This window comes from Phascolarctos cinereus, unplaced genomic scaffold (genome assembly GCF_003287225.1).
Source record: "Phascolarctos cinereus isolate Bilbo 61053 unplaced genomic scaffold, phaCin_HiC Scaffold_726;HRSCAF=1367, whole genome shotgun sequence".
In the NCBI taxonomy this organism is placed as follows: domain Eukaryota; kingdom Metazoa; phylum Chordata; class Mammalia; order Diprotodontia; family Phascolarctidae; genus Phascolarctos; species Phascolarctos cinereus.
The window spans coordinates 282,916,430-282,933,142 of record NW_027556098.1 but is presented as its reverse complement, the minus strand read 5'-3'; the positions used below and the strand labels follow the sequence as shown (position 1 = coordinate 282,933,142).

At 38.4% G+C, this 16,713-nt stretch overlaps 1 protein-coding gene and 1 non-coding gene across 2 annotated transcripts in view; both read right to left on the bottom strand.

The window, feature by feature from the left end:
• The window catches only part of CEP295 (centrosomal protein 295), an 84,303-nt gene that overhangs the window by 24,018 nt on the left and 43,572 nt on the right, over nt 1-16,713 (bottom strand). The window contains 5 exon segments of the mRNA XM_021000587.2: nt 1,755-1,902; nt 2,419-2,525; nt 4,610-4,831; nt 10,378-10,521; nt 10,675-10,852. Of these exon segments, the coding sequence (XP_020856246.1) occupies nt 1,755-1,902; nt 2,419-2,525; nt 4,610-4,831; nt 10,378-10,521; nt 10,675-10,852 (799 nt within the window).
• On the bottom strand, nt 2,197-2,279 carry LOC144454676 (small nucleolar RNA U2-19). Its single transcript, XR_013483186.1, has one exon. It is a non-coding gene; the product is annotated as a small nucleolar RNA U2-19 (small nucleolar RNA).

Below are 16,713 nucleotides of genomic sequence, written 5' to 3'. Positions count from 1 at the left end.
CAGAGTTTATCTTTTTTCCCCTAGTAACATACCACCCAGTTCTTTTTCACTAAATCCCTTAAGTTACCACTCTGCACAACTAAGTATCATTGAAGTTGAAAGCTCTAAACAATGACTTAAACAACATTAAAGTACAAGAAACTGTAATATGCCACACCCTGGTAAAATTGGCTCAGGAGACAAGCTGACCCAGGTAGGGTAATCAACAGGCTTCAAACCTATAGGTGAAATTAGAGGGATGTCTGCCCCAAGCAAGCGAAGACTTCCCCTGATGAAATGGGCAAATGAGAAAAACTTGTTCCAACGGCCATAAAAGGTGGTTGAAGCTGGCACCATGGAGCGCTTGGAGCTTAGTCAGACATTGAAAACATCAAGGTCAGCCAATGCATCCTGAGCCATTAACTTTTATCTTGCCACTGGATTCCGATGACTCTGGAAAAGAGAGTGAGGCTAACAACTTTGTGCAGCTTTGCCTCACTTAAATCCAATTCATTTGCAAGTCAAGACATCACCCTGTGATGTACTGGTCCTCTTCAAAAAATGAAGGACAAACAACTAGTCCAGAACTCAAGATTTTTTCCATTTCTCAAACAACAGAATCTTGTCATCCTGAGTTTGTACTACTGGAAAATGACTGAAAATTTTTGAACTTAATTAGAATAGCCAAGCATTTTATATTGTGCCACTAATGCCTACATTTAACTTCTATTACAGACTTTTGAGAGAAAGCATGACAGTAAGATCCACTATATATTGCACTGATCAAATATTTTATACTTCTCTTTCTGATAGGTACAGGAAAAGTATCAGAAAGATAACAGGATGTTATTCTGTATTTACTGGGAAATAGTAAAAGCCCATTTATTATAGTACTAATGGATTTGAAACTCTGTACTAGGCATAAATCAATAATTTGCTTTTGAGATTTAGCTTTAAAAATAAATGTAACTTCATTAGTATCTGATTAAAACTAAAGGTTGATACAACCCTGATTTAGTTGCAAGGTGAAATGGCCAGATATCTGGAAAAATTCTGGGGTTAGAAGGGATAAATTTCCAAAATAAGAATCTCTACTATCCAGATGAAATGGGAATTTATTATTCAAAGAAAATTTTACTGCTTTTCTTTCACTCACAAAGTGTTGAACACAAAGTTGATTGCAGTTACTCCTGCAGAATAAGCTTGTCACTATTTAATAACAGCCTAATATATAATCAGTACTGGCTGACAAACAAGAAAGATACAAAAGTAGTACCTCTGAGAAGCACACAATTTACCAGGAAGGCAGATTTACATGAAAAACTAACAAACAAAAATATTAGTGGCATACAATCAAATGCAAAATTGTGCAACAGGAATTTAGAAAATGCAAAGATCAGTGGAGTCTGGGTTTGGTTAGAGTAGGCCTCATGGAAGTGTGACTTGAACTGGGCCCTAGTATAAGGGATTCACGGTGGCAAGGATGACTAAGGTCATTAAGGAAAAGGGAGGAACAGAATAAACAAAAGAAAGAAATATGCATGGAGAGAGAACTGGCCTAACTGGAGTGGAATGGTTATGTTAGGAAATATTAAAATAAGATGGAAAAGTTACAATAAAGACTCCTGAAGGCCAGACTGAGAATGGAGAAGTTTAACTGACAGCGTCTTAAGAAAGTAATAAGGCAGCAACATACAAAATGGCCTTGGGGAAAGTGAAACAACTATCCACACTAGCATTTTCATTTATTTGGGCTCACATTAATGCATCGTTACCTGAATTTGCAAGATTTAAATAAGTCTTGTCATTACTTAAGAAGCTCCCAGTAGACACTGTTAATGAAGACGACTGGTCATCTTGTAGCTCCTGTGCATGAGACTGGGAAACAAGGTCATTAGTGGACCATGGTATGGAAGACACTATCTAAAAAAAAAAAAACAAAGCAAACAAAAGAACAAGAAATCACACAGCTGTCCATGTCATGAAGTAACCACTGATACTAGTGATATCAATTCTGAGCTCAGTTCAAGTGTAGAAACCTTCACGATTAAAAGGTCAGCAAAAAAGGTGTTTTCATCACTGCACAGAATTGAGTAACCTTAAACACACACATACATACATATACACACACACCCCCCTCACTCAACAAGTCTTACATTTTCACTCACACACTGTACCCCACAACTTTTCTCACAAACTATTCTAACTTCTAATGCTTCTCAGAAACACATACAGATCATGCACCACAAAGACCAAAAGGTCTTGAGATGCTCATATTTGGCTATTTTTCATCACTGATCTACCTCAACGAGAGCAGATCTCAGAAGGCACCATATCCATGGTTTGCAATTTAAACTTGACAAGATAATTAAAAACACACACACACAAATAAAGGTACATGTCTTCAAAAGCTACTCTGTAATATTCCTTATTACTAACCTTTTTTGGCGTAAAAGCTGAATCAGGATATACAGGTACTTTCTGCTTCAAATCAGCAGCATAACTGAGTAAATCATGATTCTCAGTTACAACATCCTTAGCCTGGCCTGAATATGAAAATTAAAAGTAGAATTTTAAGTTGAAGCTCAATTCCATTTCAACTTAATTAAGAAAATATTAAGTCCCCACTATATGTAAGACATTGAACAAGGTGTATCCTATATATTAAGCAGGACATGTATCTAAGGTTAATTCTCTATTATTGCCATGCTGCCTCTCTGTCAACACAAGATAAAAAATAACAGTCCTTACCCACAATGAATTTACAATTTAAAAAGAGGAAAGAATATCCATGCAAATAAATGATCCTACATGAAACAGGACAGTGATAAAAGAGATCTAGACAAGATATTCCAAAAAAATTTAAGGAGAAAGATATTACTTTCAGCAAAGATTTCCTGGAGATGGCAGCTGAATTGGGTTTGAAGGAAAAGAAAAATTCCAATAGGTAGAAAAGAGGCAGTAGTGTATTCCAATTTCGCCTTCAATAAGAAGTCTTTCCTGATCCCCCTTAATGCTAATGTCTTCCCTCTGTTGATTATTTCCCATTTATTCTGTATATATATTGTCTGTACAGTTATTTTTATGTTTCCTCATTAGATTGAGCTCCTTGAGAGCAGGGACTCTCTTTTGCCTTTCTTTGTATCCCCAGAGTTTTGCAGCGTCTGGAACATAAGCAGGTACATAATAAATCCTTACTGACTGACTGAATACAGGATAAGATCAGAGAACATTTTCAACAATGTTCTTAACTAATTAACTCTAAACACACATATGTAACCCAATGAAGAGTCACAGCCTCATTCAGCAATTATCTCACCTTGAACCCTTCCCCTCTTCCTCCAGTATGGTATGCTTGAACACAGAGTATATGAAGGAAGGTAGTATGGAGTAAGGCTGGAAAGAAAGACTTGAGCCAGATCAGGAAGAGTCTTAAATAACTAGTTAAGGAGTTTATATTTTATCCTACAGACAAGAGTCACTGAAGGTCTCTAAATGACATAGATACACATGGGCTATTTTTCTCTTCTTTCTTAGGTTCACAGAATTTTAGGGCTAAAAGGACCAGTAAGTACAACTTAATTACTTATTAATTGGTTATGACTGAATGACTCAGATTTACAAAGCCAGTATGTGTTTAAGGCAGGACATGAACCAATTCTTCCTGATTCTCAGGCTGAATCTCTGTCTACTATGCCAATTAATAAGTATTATTAAATGCATACTATGTGTTAGGAATTGTGATAGGTGCTAGGGATAGCAATACAATAAGACTCAAACTGAAAACCAGGTGGAATAAGAAGCCTTGTGTACTACTTGGAATCTAGAAATGTAACACCAAACAATTCAGTCATCTATAAGTACTAATACTCTCTAGGAAGCAATAAAAATAGACTACTCATGTCAGAAGGGAGGGAAAATGGAACTGAAATAGTATTTGGGAAGTGGTAGGGAGTAAACAATAAGAATTAGGGAAAGGGACAAGGAATAAGTTATTTAAAAAAGGAAAGAAGCAGGAAACTGGAAATAATGAAAAGGCAAAGAAACAGTAGCAATAGGGATACATGGCAGAAATTAACATAAAGGGTGTCTTAAAATGTAGTTACATGTCACAGTATTTTCCTCTATAGCTTGAGAATTATGGTATAGTATAGTCAAGCCTGTGTTATCTAAAACAGCTGTAAAATGAGAGTAATTTGGTAAACTAAGAGTTCACAGAATTACAGATTATGGGTTAGAAGCAATCTCAGAGACCATCAAACCCAACAGTCTTATTTTAGGGATGAGAAAACCGAGCTTCTGAAAAATGAAGTGTTCTACACAGAGCTTCTATTGCTATTTACTGACACTATTTCTTCCTAATCTGTTAAGATGTATGCATTAATCCAAACACTCAACATGTGGTCCAGATATTAGGAGACACAATAATTCCTCCCTTCCAAAATGTGAGTCTATCGGGTAAATAAGATTAGCACATGTGAAGCATATTATAGTTCAGTGCTAAGTAGTATAGTTAAAAAAATAACTGCTTAGAGAAGGGATAGACTATGATTGTGTTTGTTGTGAAGGTAAGGCTTTAGCTGAGCCTTGAAGGATAACAAGTCTATTAATCAACTTATTCATGTCTTACCTGGTTGATACATGCTATCATTACTACTTGTATGAACTGGCTTTGCAGGCTGCTGGCTACTAGCCTGATTACTATCTTGTAATCTATCCTCCAAACTCAGGTATTGGCTTACTGAAATCCTGACAAGATCTCTATCTTGATCAAAAGTTTCTTCATGGTTGCTAGAATCCAAGTCACTTGAAGCTGATTTGGAAGCAGCCTCTCTATAACATTCTCTCTTCTCTGAAATTAAAAATGACTAAATCAGTACACACATAGACAAACATCAATTAATCTATATAGCACAAGATGAAGGTTGGGGGGAGACCAGATAAAAATTTCTGTGAAAAAGACCTTGGAATTTTGGCATCTAACATGAATGAGCAGTGAGACATGAAGGCTATTATAAATCAGGATGATCTCGGGTTATGTTTACAGTAGAATAATGTCCAAAATGAAGAAATCTATTTGCCTTGTTCAGATCACATCTTGGGTTTTGTGTTCAGTTCAGGGTACCACATTTTATAAAAGCATGGGTCAATTTTATGTCCAGAGAAAGGATTGTAGCATAATGAAAAGATTTAAGATTATGTTACATAAGGATCAGCTGAAGAAATCGAGGATGTTTAGTCTAGAGAACAGATAGTTCAGAAGGGACACGACAGCTCTCTCCAAGGATCTGAAGGGCTGTCATGTGGATCTGACATCATGTATGTTCTGCTTTTAGGACTGATGAGTGGAACCTGCAAAGAACAATGTCTTGACTCACCATAAAGGATTTCTGACAATTAGAGAGGACAAATTGTAATGACCTGATCTAGGTGGTGGCAGATTTCTAATAAGACAACTATCTCCTCAACTTGTGGGAATGTAGTCCAGGGCATGCCTGTTTCAAGTATGGGTTCTTCCCAACTCTGAGATGCTTTGATTTAAAGCAATAGATTTCCTTATATACTTGTAGAGGTCACTCAAACTAAAATATCTTAGTTTATAGGGATAAATGAAGCTCTCTAAGACTTTTTGACTCAAGCACCCTCAAATGGTTAACTTAAGTCTCTTAAATTATTGTAATTCACTTTTCACAAAATATTTATGCTATGTCTGTATTCATTGACTCTAAATTTGGTATACTGCATTTCATTTGAAAACAAGACCTGTTAAGCACCTATGTGGCAGAAGTCACTGTATTATGAATAAAGACAATAACAAAACTGTCCTTGACCTCAAGGAGCCTATATTCTGTTGGGGAGAAAACATGCAGTGTATACAGAATATGTACAAAATGAGTAAAAAAATAATTTTGGCAATGAGGGCACCAGGAGCTGGGGGAACCATGAAAGGTTTCCTATAGTTGGTATATGAACTTAGTTTTGAAGGATTCTAAGAGGTAGTAAGAGGAGGAAGTTCATTTCAGCTACAGTAGATAGCCTAAGTCAATGGCATAGGAGATAGGAGAAAGAATGCTGTAAGTGAGAAACACTGAGAAGGTCAGATTGGCTAGGCTATAGAATGGGAAAAGGAGGGTAGCACAAAATGATACTGGAAAGACAGGTTGGGGCCAGGTTGTGAAGGGTTTTATATGTCAAATAGATGAGTTTTTATTTGGTCCTTTAAGAAAGAGAGAGCTGCTGGAGTTTACTGAGTAGAAGAATGACAGACAACAGAAAAGTAAAAAAAAAATTTCAAAAGGGTGAAAAAAAAAAAACTAACTGGAAGAAATCAGGAAACATTTCTTTTGGAAGTGGTACTGGAGCTCAATCTTAAAGGAAGCCATAGATGCTAACTGGTAAAGATGAGGAGACAGTGCGTTCCAAGAACAGGGGACTGCTTGTACAAAGGAACAGAGATAGGAACGGAATATGGTAAAAGCTAGTTTGGCTTGAACACAGAGCGCATGAAAGGGAGTAATATTTAATAAAGCTAAAAAGGTAGATGGGATCCAGATTATGATTGTTTTTGAGTGCTAGACTGGATGGATGCTAGACTAGTCGTTTGTACTTTATCTTAGAGACAACTGGGAAACACCAAAGATTTCTGTGTAGGGTAATTGTAGTCAGGTCTTCTAGAAATATTAAATTGGCAAATACGTGGAAGATAGATTACAGAGGGAAAAAATGGAAACGGGGTGGAAAAAATGGAAAATTAAGTGACTATTATAATAATCAAAGGCAGGTAGGTGGCATAGTAGATAGTGTGCCAGGCCTGAAGTCAGGAAGATTCACCTTCCTGAGTTTAAATGTGGCCTCAGACACTTACCAAGTATATAATCCAGGGCAAGTCTCCTAACTCTGTCTAACTCAGTTTATTCAATTTATTCCGTAAAATGAATTAGAGAAGGAAATGGCAAACCACTCCAGTGTCTTTGCAAAGAAAACCCCAAAAGGGGTCAAGACTGAAAATGACTGAAGAAAAACAATTGTAATAATCCAGAAGAGACATAATAAGGACATGAATTATGGTGGTGACTATAAGTGGAGAAAAGGGAATGTATGGTTTCCACTTCCAGGAGCCAAGATGACGGAGTGAAAAGGTAGTCGCTCTCACCCTCCCCTATCAACCTCTGAAAACCCAGAAAATATCACCCTAGGAAAAAAAAACCGTGGAACAGGTGAACTAGAAGAAAGACGGGGAACAGCAGTACAGCAACCCAGCAAATCGGTCTCCCAGTGCCTCAGCAAAAATAAAGGAAGCAGCACTACGAAGGGCCCCAGGCGGATAAGCACCCTGCAGCATTCATCTGAAAGGAGCTGAAGAAAGCAACCTAGAGTCTTCCTAAAGTCCCAGCCTTGCTGATTCCAACCCAACACCTCCCAGTGTCAACCAGGAGGAGATCCTGAAGCCCAGGTGGTAGAGCAGGCAAACACCAACACCTGGACCTCCAAGTGCCTCAGTGAGGGCGGGGGAACCAGTGGAAACCAGCTCAGAAAACCACCAGGTGCCTTGGCACTCTACTGCAAAGGAATCTCCCAGTGCATTAGCAGAAACAAGGGAGGCAGCATTGCAAGGGGCCCCAGGCAGATAAACACCCTGCAGCACCCATCTAAAAGGAGCTGAAGAAAGCTAAAGGAAAGGAAAAGCAGGCAACCTAGAATTGCCTGAAAGTTCCATCCTTGCTGATTCCAGCCCAACCCAAGGTAAGCTGCCAAAACCCTACAGCCTCCAATTGCCAACATAAGAGGCCCCAGCACACAAAGCCAGTGACCAAGACCTAGGCTCCCAACACAAGAAGCTTGGGTCAGTGCCCTCTGTTCCCCAGCAGGAGAGCTCAATCTCTTTAAAGGCCAGGGAATAAAGAAACCATGAGTAAAAAGAAATGTACCATAGATTCATATTATGAGAAGAGTGAAGATCAAGACAGAAATTCTGAAGAGGACAACATTGTCAACAAACCCACATCTGCAACATCAAAAGGGAATATGAACTGGTCTGAAGCCCAAAAAGCCTTCCTAGAAGAGCTCAAGAAGGATTTAATGAGAGAGGTAGCAGAGTCCTTAAAAAATACAATTGGCCAATTGGAAAAAAAGTACACTGAAGAAAACAAGTCCCTAAAAAACACAATTGGCAAACTGGAAAAAAAAGTACACTGAAGAAAACAAATCCCTTAAAAATACAATTGGCCAATTAAAGAAAGAAGTATAAAAACTAACAAAAGAAGACAATCTATTAAAAACTAGAATTAGACAAATGGCAACTAATGACTCTATGAGAGAGCAAGAATCAGTCAAATAGAAACAAAAAAATGAAAATATGGATGAAAACTTAAAATACCTCATCAGTAAAACAACCAAGCTGGAAAATCGATCCAGGAGAGACAATTTAAAAATCATTGGACTACCTGAAAATCATGATGAAAAAAATAGCCTTTCAGGAAATCATAAAGGAAAACTGCCCTTAAGTCCTAGAACCAGAAGGTAAAATAACCATAGAAAGAATACACCGCTCAACACCTGAAAGAGATCCCAAATTGATAACACCAAAGAATATAATAGCAAAATTCCAAAATTACCAGATGAAAGAGAAGGTGCTGCAAGCAGCCAGAAAGAAGAAACAATTTAAATATCATGGAACCACAGTCAGGATTACACAGGACCTTGCAGCTCCTACATTAAAAGACAGCAGGGTGTGGAACATGATATTCTGTAAGGCAAAGGAGCCTGGCTTGCAGCCAAGGATCAACTACCCTGCAAAAATGAATATGATTTTTCAAGGGAGAAGATGGATATTCAACGAAATAGGGGACTTCCAAACCTTCCTCATAAAAAGACCAGAGCTCAACAAAAAATTTGATCTTCAAGTCCAAGATTCAAGAAAGACATAAAAAGGTAAATGAGACACAAAGATACAAAATGCTGTTAATAAGGGTAGACTGTTTACATTCCTACAAGGGAAGATGACACTTGCAATTCTTGAGAACTGTATTATTATTATTACACCATGTTAAAGGAGTATACATAAAGGGGGTAGATATTAGTTGACTTTGATGTAATGATTAAAAAAACCCCATCTAATCAAGTGGGTTAAATGGATCCAAGTAAGTGGATTAGTCTGATCTTAGAAAATGTACTCAGAAAGGAGGAGGCAGACAAGGGTAAATTACATTACAGGAAAAGACAGAAAATCCTATTACAGCAGACGGAAAGAAGGGAGGGGGGTGAGCATCGTCTGAACCTTGTTCTCATCAGATTTGGCTCAAGAAAGGAATAACATGAACCTTGCTCTCATCAGATTTGGCTCAAGAAAGGAATAACAATCAGTTAGGTATGGAAATCTAACTTGCCCTATGGGCAGTAGAAGGGAAATGGGGAAAGAAAAGGGAGGGGGGATGGAAGGGAGGGAAGAAGCAGTGAGGGCGAAGGGGAAGAGGGGGGAAGGGGAAAAAAGAAGGGAGGAGAGACTGAAGGAGGTGGTGGTCAAAAGCAAAGTACTGGGGGGGAAGGGAGAGAGGAGAAAGAAAAGCATAAACAGGGGGAAAAAAGGATGGAGAAAAAGACACAGTAAGCATAACTGTGAAAGCTGAATTGCTATCTTTTTTTTTTCTTTCTCTTCTGTTGAGTTTTGTTTCCTCTTTCTGATGGTTCTGCCTACCAGTTTAACTTTTACTTACCACTTCACTAATGTGAAAATGTTTAATAGGAATGTAAATGTATAGCCTATATCAGATTGTGCACTGTTTTGGGGAGGGAAGTGGGAAGGAAGGAGGAGAAAAATTTTAAACTCAAAAGCATATGGAAGTGATTGCTGATAAATCAAAATAAATTAATAAAATATGCAAAAAACCCCTAAAAATAAATAAATACATACATAAATAAAAGAAAAGGGAACGTATGAAAGGCATTATGGATGGCGGCAGAGTCAACTGAATGAATATGGGACAGAGAAGAGTAAATCAAAAATAAAGCTGCAAACTTGGATGAGTGAAAGAATGGTATACCCTCAAGAGAAACACATAAATTCAATGAAAGATGATTAAACTGCAGGAAAGAGAATGGTAATATCAATTTTAACCCTTCATATGCAAAATAAACTACATATTTAAATAGTAAGTTTACTGTAGTCCAAATTCCTAACAGTGGTCAGTTGTAACTGATTTTATTTTTTCATTATGAAGGTGACTTACTTCAAACTAATCCGTTGTTTGTTGGGAGAAAGAAGAGAAAATGGGACAGGACATGAAACTTACAATTCAACAACTGTGGTAAGTAAATATGCCTGGCAATATTTTAATCCTTTATATGGTATTTGAAACTTACCAAATTTAAAAAACTTGATATTAGTGGATGCTTCCTTACCTCTAATAGAAGCTCTGCCAGTTTTTGGTGATTCCACTTCTTGAATAGCACTAAGTTCATGCTGATTTAAATCTAGTCCTGATCTGATTTTTGCTACAGGTGGTTTTGAAAGTCTCTGCCTTAGTTCTCTGTTTTGCAACTGACCTGTCAAACCAAAATATTATACACATCTAAACTTTAAATAGCAGATAATATCAATATGCTATAAATCTTCCACCCAATTAACATGAGGGACAGGAAGCTATCATACTTGAGACAAAAATCAGTAAAATAAAAACAACAAATCACTTTCCTTACCAGTATGCTCATCTGGATTGATGTTTTCTGAAAGCAATTCACCATCATCACATTTACTCTTATCTGCATGACTAAGTTCTTTGGGATGATTTCTTTCTACATCTTGTGGCAGAAATAACTGTGTGAATTGCATTGTCTTTTGTGTTTCTTTCACATTTTGGGGTGCGGACTTATTTGCCTTTAAAAAAAAAACAGAAGGAACTGATCTATTTTCCAGTAGTTTTCTTTCCTCTCCTAATTTAAAACAAAACAAAACTCCACTACCAGAGGCGAATTACGGATCCTACAAACCATGATTCACAAGGCTTGGCACTCTAGTGCCTTCCTATTTCATCAATGTGAAACTCAAAAGCTTCTATCAGAGAAGTACTGGGAGCAGATGATTTTTGAAGGCAGCACTCCAGACTCTTCACTTCCCCCACAGGAAAACTCCAATGCCCCATCAGATAACAAACACTTAGGAGTGGTCTGGGAAGACACATCTCAAGATGCCAATATTCCAACTCGAAAACACTGTGACTGGAACTTTAGAACCAGTTAATGCTTCAAGATATTCTGTGACTAAATCCTACCTACTCAGCATTTCTACTCCCATACCACTTAAAGGTCTTTGCTACCTACCTCTAAATCTACCACTTCCCTAGTCCTCAGTCACTGTTTTTAATATCTTATTGATGTTTAAAAACAATCACCATGATTTTACAATGACCTCCTCCTTTGCAACCCAGTATGCTTAAGTAAAACAAAAACAACGGCCGGATCTGATAACGTATGCCTATCCTACAACCATAGCTTATGTCATTTTTGGATGAAGTAGCAACTAATTGTGGGGTTTTGTTTTGTTAACTATTTGGTCTCTCTTTTTTTTTATTGGATTGCTTAATCCATTTACATTTAAGGTTATGATTATGTTCATTATTTGTTTTACTTTGATTTTTATCTCCTTCCTCTTCAAAACCAGCAAGTTGATCCTATGATTAGTTCTGATTACACTGCTTTGATGTAGACTATCACTAGTTTTTTCCCTTGTTCCCATTTGATTTCTTTTTTTCTATTTATCTGTCATTCCTTTTTTGGGGTGGGGTAGGGTGGGGTGAGGCAATTGGGTTAAGTGACTTGCCCAGAGTCACACAGTTAGTAAGTGTCTGAAGCTGTATTTGAACTCAGGTCCTTCTGACTCCAGGGCTGGTATTCTATCCACTGCACCACCTAGCTGACCCTGTCATTCCTTCTTTAAATTCTTCTCTTTTCTTAGCCAGCTAAGTGTGGGGTTCAAAATCCTTGCCATTATAGAAAGTTTTGAATACTGGCATTGATTTGTACTTTATTTGACAAAAGATGCTGGAAAAGCCACAGGAGGTTTTAGAGTGAAGATATGACATGATCAAAGAGGTAAGCAGCAGCAGTATGAAGAATATATTGAGATAGTGGCACTGCAGAAATAATGACGTTTTATTTTGTCCACTTCCACATCCATGAGTCCTGAAATTCCATTCTCTGATCACAATCTGTTGTCCTCTCTACCTCTACCTTGAAAGCCCAAATCCTGTTCTTCATTCTCACCATGGCTTTCAATCCCTGATCTCTTCAGTTCTTTCCCAGGACATCACCCTAGCACTAGCTATGTTCTCCTTCCTTCCTCATCTTGACCCCTTGGTACACTAGTTCAACTTCACACTGTTATGTTCTCTTGAGTATTACTCTTCTCATCCTCTGCCTTAATTCCTACACACATGCTGCTGAACAACTGGAAAAAAAGATCACACAACTAGCTCCACTACTATAAATGTTACATACTAGGAACTGGGTCTTCACTGAGACAAGGCAATCCTTTGACATCTAATTCATTCACTATCCCACCTACCACAGAGCTTTCCAAATCTTTTCATCCCTCCTCAAATCTTCCATGGCTTCCTCTCCCTCTCAGCTGAAAACTCTGCCTAACATTTTACTAAAGAAAAAATAATTGATGCCTTTCACTGAAAGCTCCCTCTTCATCTCCCATCACTCTGATGCCTCTCCCACACCCCTTTTACCTGTCCAGCATTTAGAGATGGCCCTTCTCCTTGCAAAGCAAATCCCTCTACCTGCACAAATGATCCCATTCCATCCCATCTTATCTAGCAGATTGCTTCCTCTATTATCTCCACTCTCTCATTTATCTTAAAGCTCTTCCTACTGAATGGCTGCTTCTCCAGTGCCTACAAAAATACCCAGGTCCTATTTTCAAAACACCATCACTTGATCTAGCCATCTCTGCTAGCCAATGTCTTGCTTCCCTTTTGGGGCTAAATTCTTTGAGAAAGACTTTTATAACTGATGCTTCCACTTCCTTTCTACTTACTCTACAGTCTGGTTTCTAATCTCATCATTAAACTGAAACTGTTCTCTCCAAAGTTAACAATATCTTAATTGCTAAATTTAATGGCCTTTTCTCAATGCTCATCCTTCTTGACTTCTCTGCAGTCTATGATGTTGTCAGTCACCTTTTTCTTGATACCCTCTTCTCTCTAGGCTTCAAGAGTTTTATTTACTAATGTATCCTATTCTCCTCAGTCTCCTTTGCTAGAATTTATATTAGTCTTGTTTGATAATTGTAGGTATCCCCCAATGTCTATCTTGGGTCCTCTTCTCCCTCTGTATAATTTCACTTAATCATACAAATTTTTATGAATTCAATTATCATCCCTTTGAAGATGATTCTCAGATCTATTAATCTAGTCCTCACCTCCAGACTCTCATCTCCAGCCTTCTACCGGACATCTCAAATGATGTCCTGTTAACATGTGAAACTCAGTATATTCAAAACCTCCCCCCACCCTTTAGAACTTCCCACTACTGTTAAAATCCCCACCACCTTCTGACTCTAGGTTGACAACCTAAGTGTCATTTACAACTCCTCCAATCTGTTGCCAAATCCTGTCGATTCTACCTTTATAACATCTCTTATATTCATTCCCTTCTCTCCTTTGACACTGCCACCAACTTGGCACAAACCTTTATCACTTCACATCTTAACTATCACATCACCATTGAATTCAGTAAATTCCAGTGTTTCCCTATCACCTCCTGGATCAAATCATTTCTACCTCCTGGCTTCCTTCAAGTCTTGGCTGATATGTCATTTCCTACAAGAAGCCTTTCCCAGTTCTCCTTAATGCTAGTACCTTCCCTCTGTTGATTAGTTCTAATTATCACATAAACATGAATGTATGTCTACATGTCATTTGTATATAATTGTCTGCATACTGTCTCTCCCATTACACTATAAGCTTCCTGAAAATAGGGATTGCCTTTTGTCTTTCTTTGTATTCCTAGCACTTAGCAAAGTCCCTGACATATAGCAGGTATTTTATGAATGCTTTTTGACTTGCCTTTTGCCTCTATCATCTCAGTACTTAGCATTATGTCATGCACACAGTAGCCATTTAAAATGTTTTATTTCTTGAAAATCAATTAAGAAATCATTAAAATAATACAGGTGATCAGGACCTGAATTAGGATGATGGTAGGGCAAATATAATGACAACTGAGATAGAGTAACTTCTGTGGACATTAGTGCCAAAGTTCAGTATTCAACATGTATGGGAGAGAACCTTCCAGAGGTAGGAAGTGACACAACAGAGAGGAAAGAATTACTCAAACACAAAGTAGAGGAGCTGCATGGAGTCGGGAAGAGAATAAGGATAAAGAGGCAGTGAGGTTGGAAAGTAGAGCCATTTCCTCACAACAGCAAGAGAAAATATCCCATATGTGGACCAGAATGAGCTAAAGCTGACATACTCCCATGATGACAAGAAGCCACAGGGTACAGGGACACCAATGACTTAGTAGGCCAACAACTGTTGTTTCCAAACCTGGAAGGGTAACATAGGACAATCTTCCAATCTTGGCAGGGTAACACAGGACAGCATCAGAGCACTGGTCTGATACTTGTGATCTTGAGAGCAACCCAATGGATTCTAAGTAAGTCAAAATAAGTACTCACAGGTGACCTTAGTATTTGACAGATGAGGTCAATAAGCCAGGGATGCTTCCAAATTCACAAAGGTGTTGGGATACTATTCTTATTTGTTTTCATGTCAATTAGTGTAATTAAGCCTTGCTCTTGTAGGGTGGAGGGTCTAGGAACTTAGTCCCAAATGTCTCTGTTGGAGGAAATAAACATCTGGGATGGAACCTGGTTTTGTCTTGTCTATCTATGGGTTGTGGGAAGAGGCCAGCTTGAAGCCAATTTAGGTTTTCTATAAAGGAAAAAATTCCTAACAATAATATGTTCAAAAGTGGAATGACCTGCCTCAAGAGGGAGGGGGTAGGTTCCCACTCCTTAGAGATCTCCAAGAAAAGGCTTGGTGATCACTTGTTGCCTGTGTTAACAGTGGGGGTTCTCTTTGTATATGGGTTAGACTAGGTAGCCTCAGAGGTGATTCTGAAACTCCAAGTCCAAGTGATAAATGAAGCAACAAAGGTGCCAAGTGAAATAAAGTAAAGAGAAAAGGGCCAAAGCAAGGAATCTGGGGAACATCCACACATCATTTAATGAAGGAATTGTCAAGAATGATAGATAAACCATATAAGTGTAGTGTCAAAGAACTGGTCATCATTGTCTGAAGCTTCAGAGGCTGAGAAAAAGGAGAAATGAAAAAAAGAATCTGACAAAAGGAGTTTATTAGAAAGGTGAGGGCAAAAGCCAGATGACAAGGGGTTGAGGAATAAGTCGAAGTGAGTGAAGCCTGATTTTTCTAGTAGTCAAGTGGAAGGAAAAAAGAAAAACATTTTGAGAGAGTGGAAAGGTCAGAGGAGACTTTTTTTGGCTAGAGGGAACCTCAACATATTTGTTTTATAAAGAGGAAGAGTTAGGAGAGAGGAATATGCCTGAAAAACAATGGTATAAAATGCTGGATTTGGGGTCAGGAGACTTGGGTCTGAGTTTTATCTTATTAGCTGTGCGACCCTGAAGAAGTCATTTAAGCTCCCAAAGCCTGTTTCCTCAGCCAAAGAAAAGACCAAAAAAATGACTTCACAGGTAGTTACTTTGAAGTGTATGCAAAACTTACTGCCAAACTTAAAAGTATGATAAAAATGTGACTTGCTACTATTATTATTTGACAAAGCCAAGTCAGATGAAGAAGAAATTACAGGTGGTAAAAGGAGTTAGTTTTGACAAGGATCATTCACTCTCTTACATGACAGGAGAGGAGGAGATTAAGGATTATATTGCAGTGCTCCTCTGGACTTCTCCATCATGCTCAGAGTAGAGAGCTCCTCCCAGAACCCCCACTTAAGGAAGGTACCTAAGCCAGCCACTTCTCCCACCCAGTTGCACTCCTCTGGGACTTCTCCATATGCCTCTGTGCTGCATTTCTAGTACCTGGCACAGTGCCTGCACATAGCAGGTTCTTAGTAAGTGTTTACTGACTGACGTGGAAAAGTTTAAAAGAGTAGAAAAGGGGAGTTTAGGGACTTCATGTTGTACAACTTATCTCATTACCAGAAAGTAGGTAGTAATCCTACCTGATTTCCGTCTAGTAGCCTGTAAACTTTTTCAGGGCTGGGACTTATTTTCATCTTTGTCTTTGTATCCCCAGCAGCTAGCTAACAAATGCTTGCTGAACTGAACAGGTTAGGGACAAAGTCATGCACTGACAGTGAGAGAGGAAATGAAGAAAGTTGGGAGCTTGAAGACAGGGAAAATCTGAAACAGTAGAATAGAAGTGAGGACAGGGTTGAGACGAGTCAGAATAAATTTACAGTAGATCCAATCAGAAAAGTTTTATGATTTCCTTCACCAGCATTTGTCAACTTGGGAAGAAGAAAGAAGGCAGCTGGTAAGACTTAAACAGAATTGGGGATTGTCAGGGCAGGGAGAACTAGGAAAGACTGAAGGTGAAAGGGAAGGGAGGGATTCAACAGGTGGAGAATGAACCTGACTGTTGGGTCAATTCCGGTTAGGAAAAGAATTGAGGCCCGGAGAAGGGATGATTACTAGTTGAAAACCGTGTGACGAAGGGCCCAGAAGTTTTAATGAGAATGAATGAA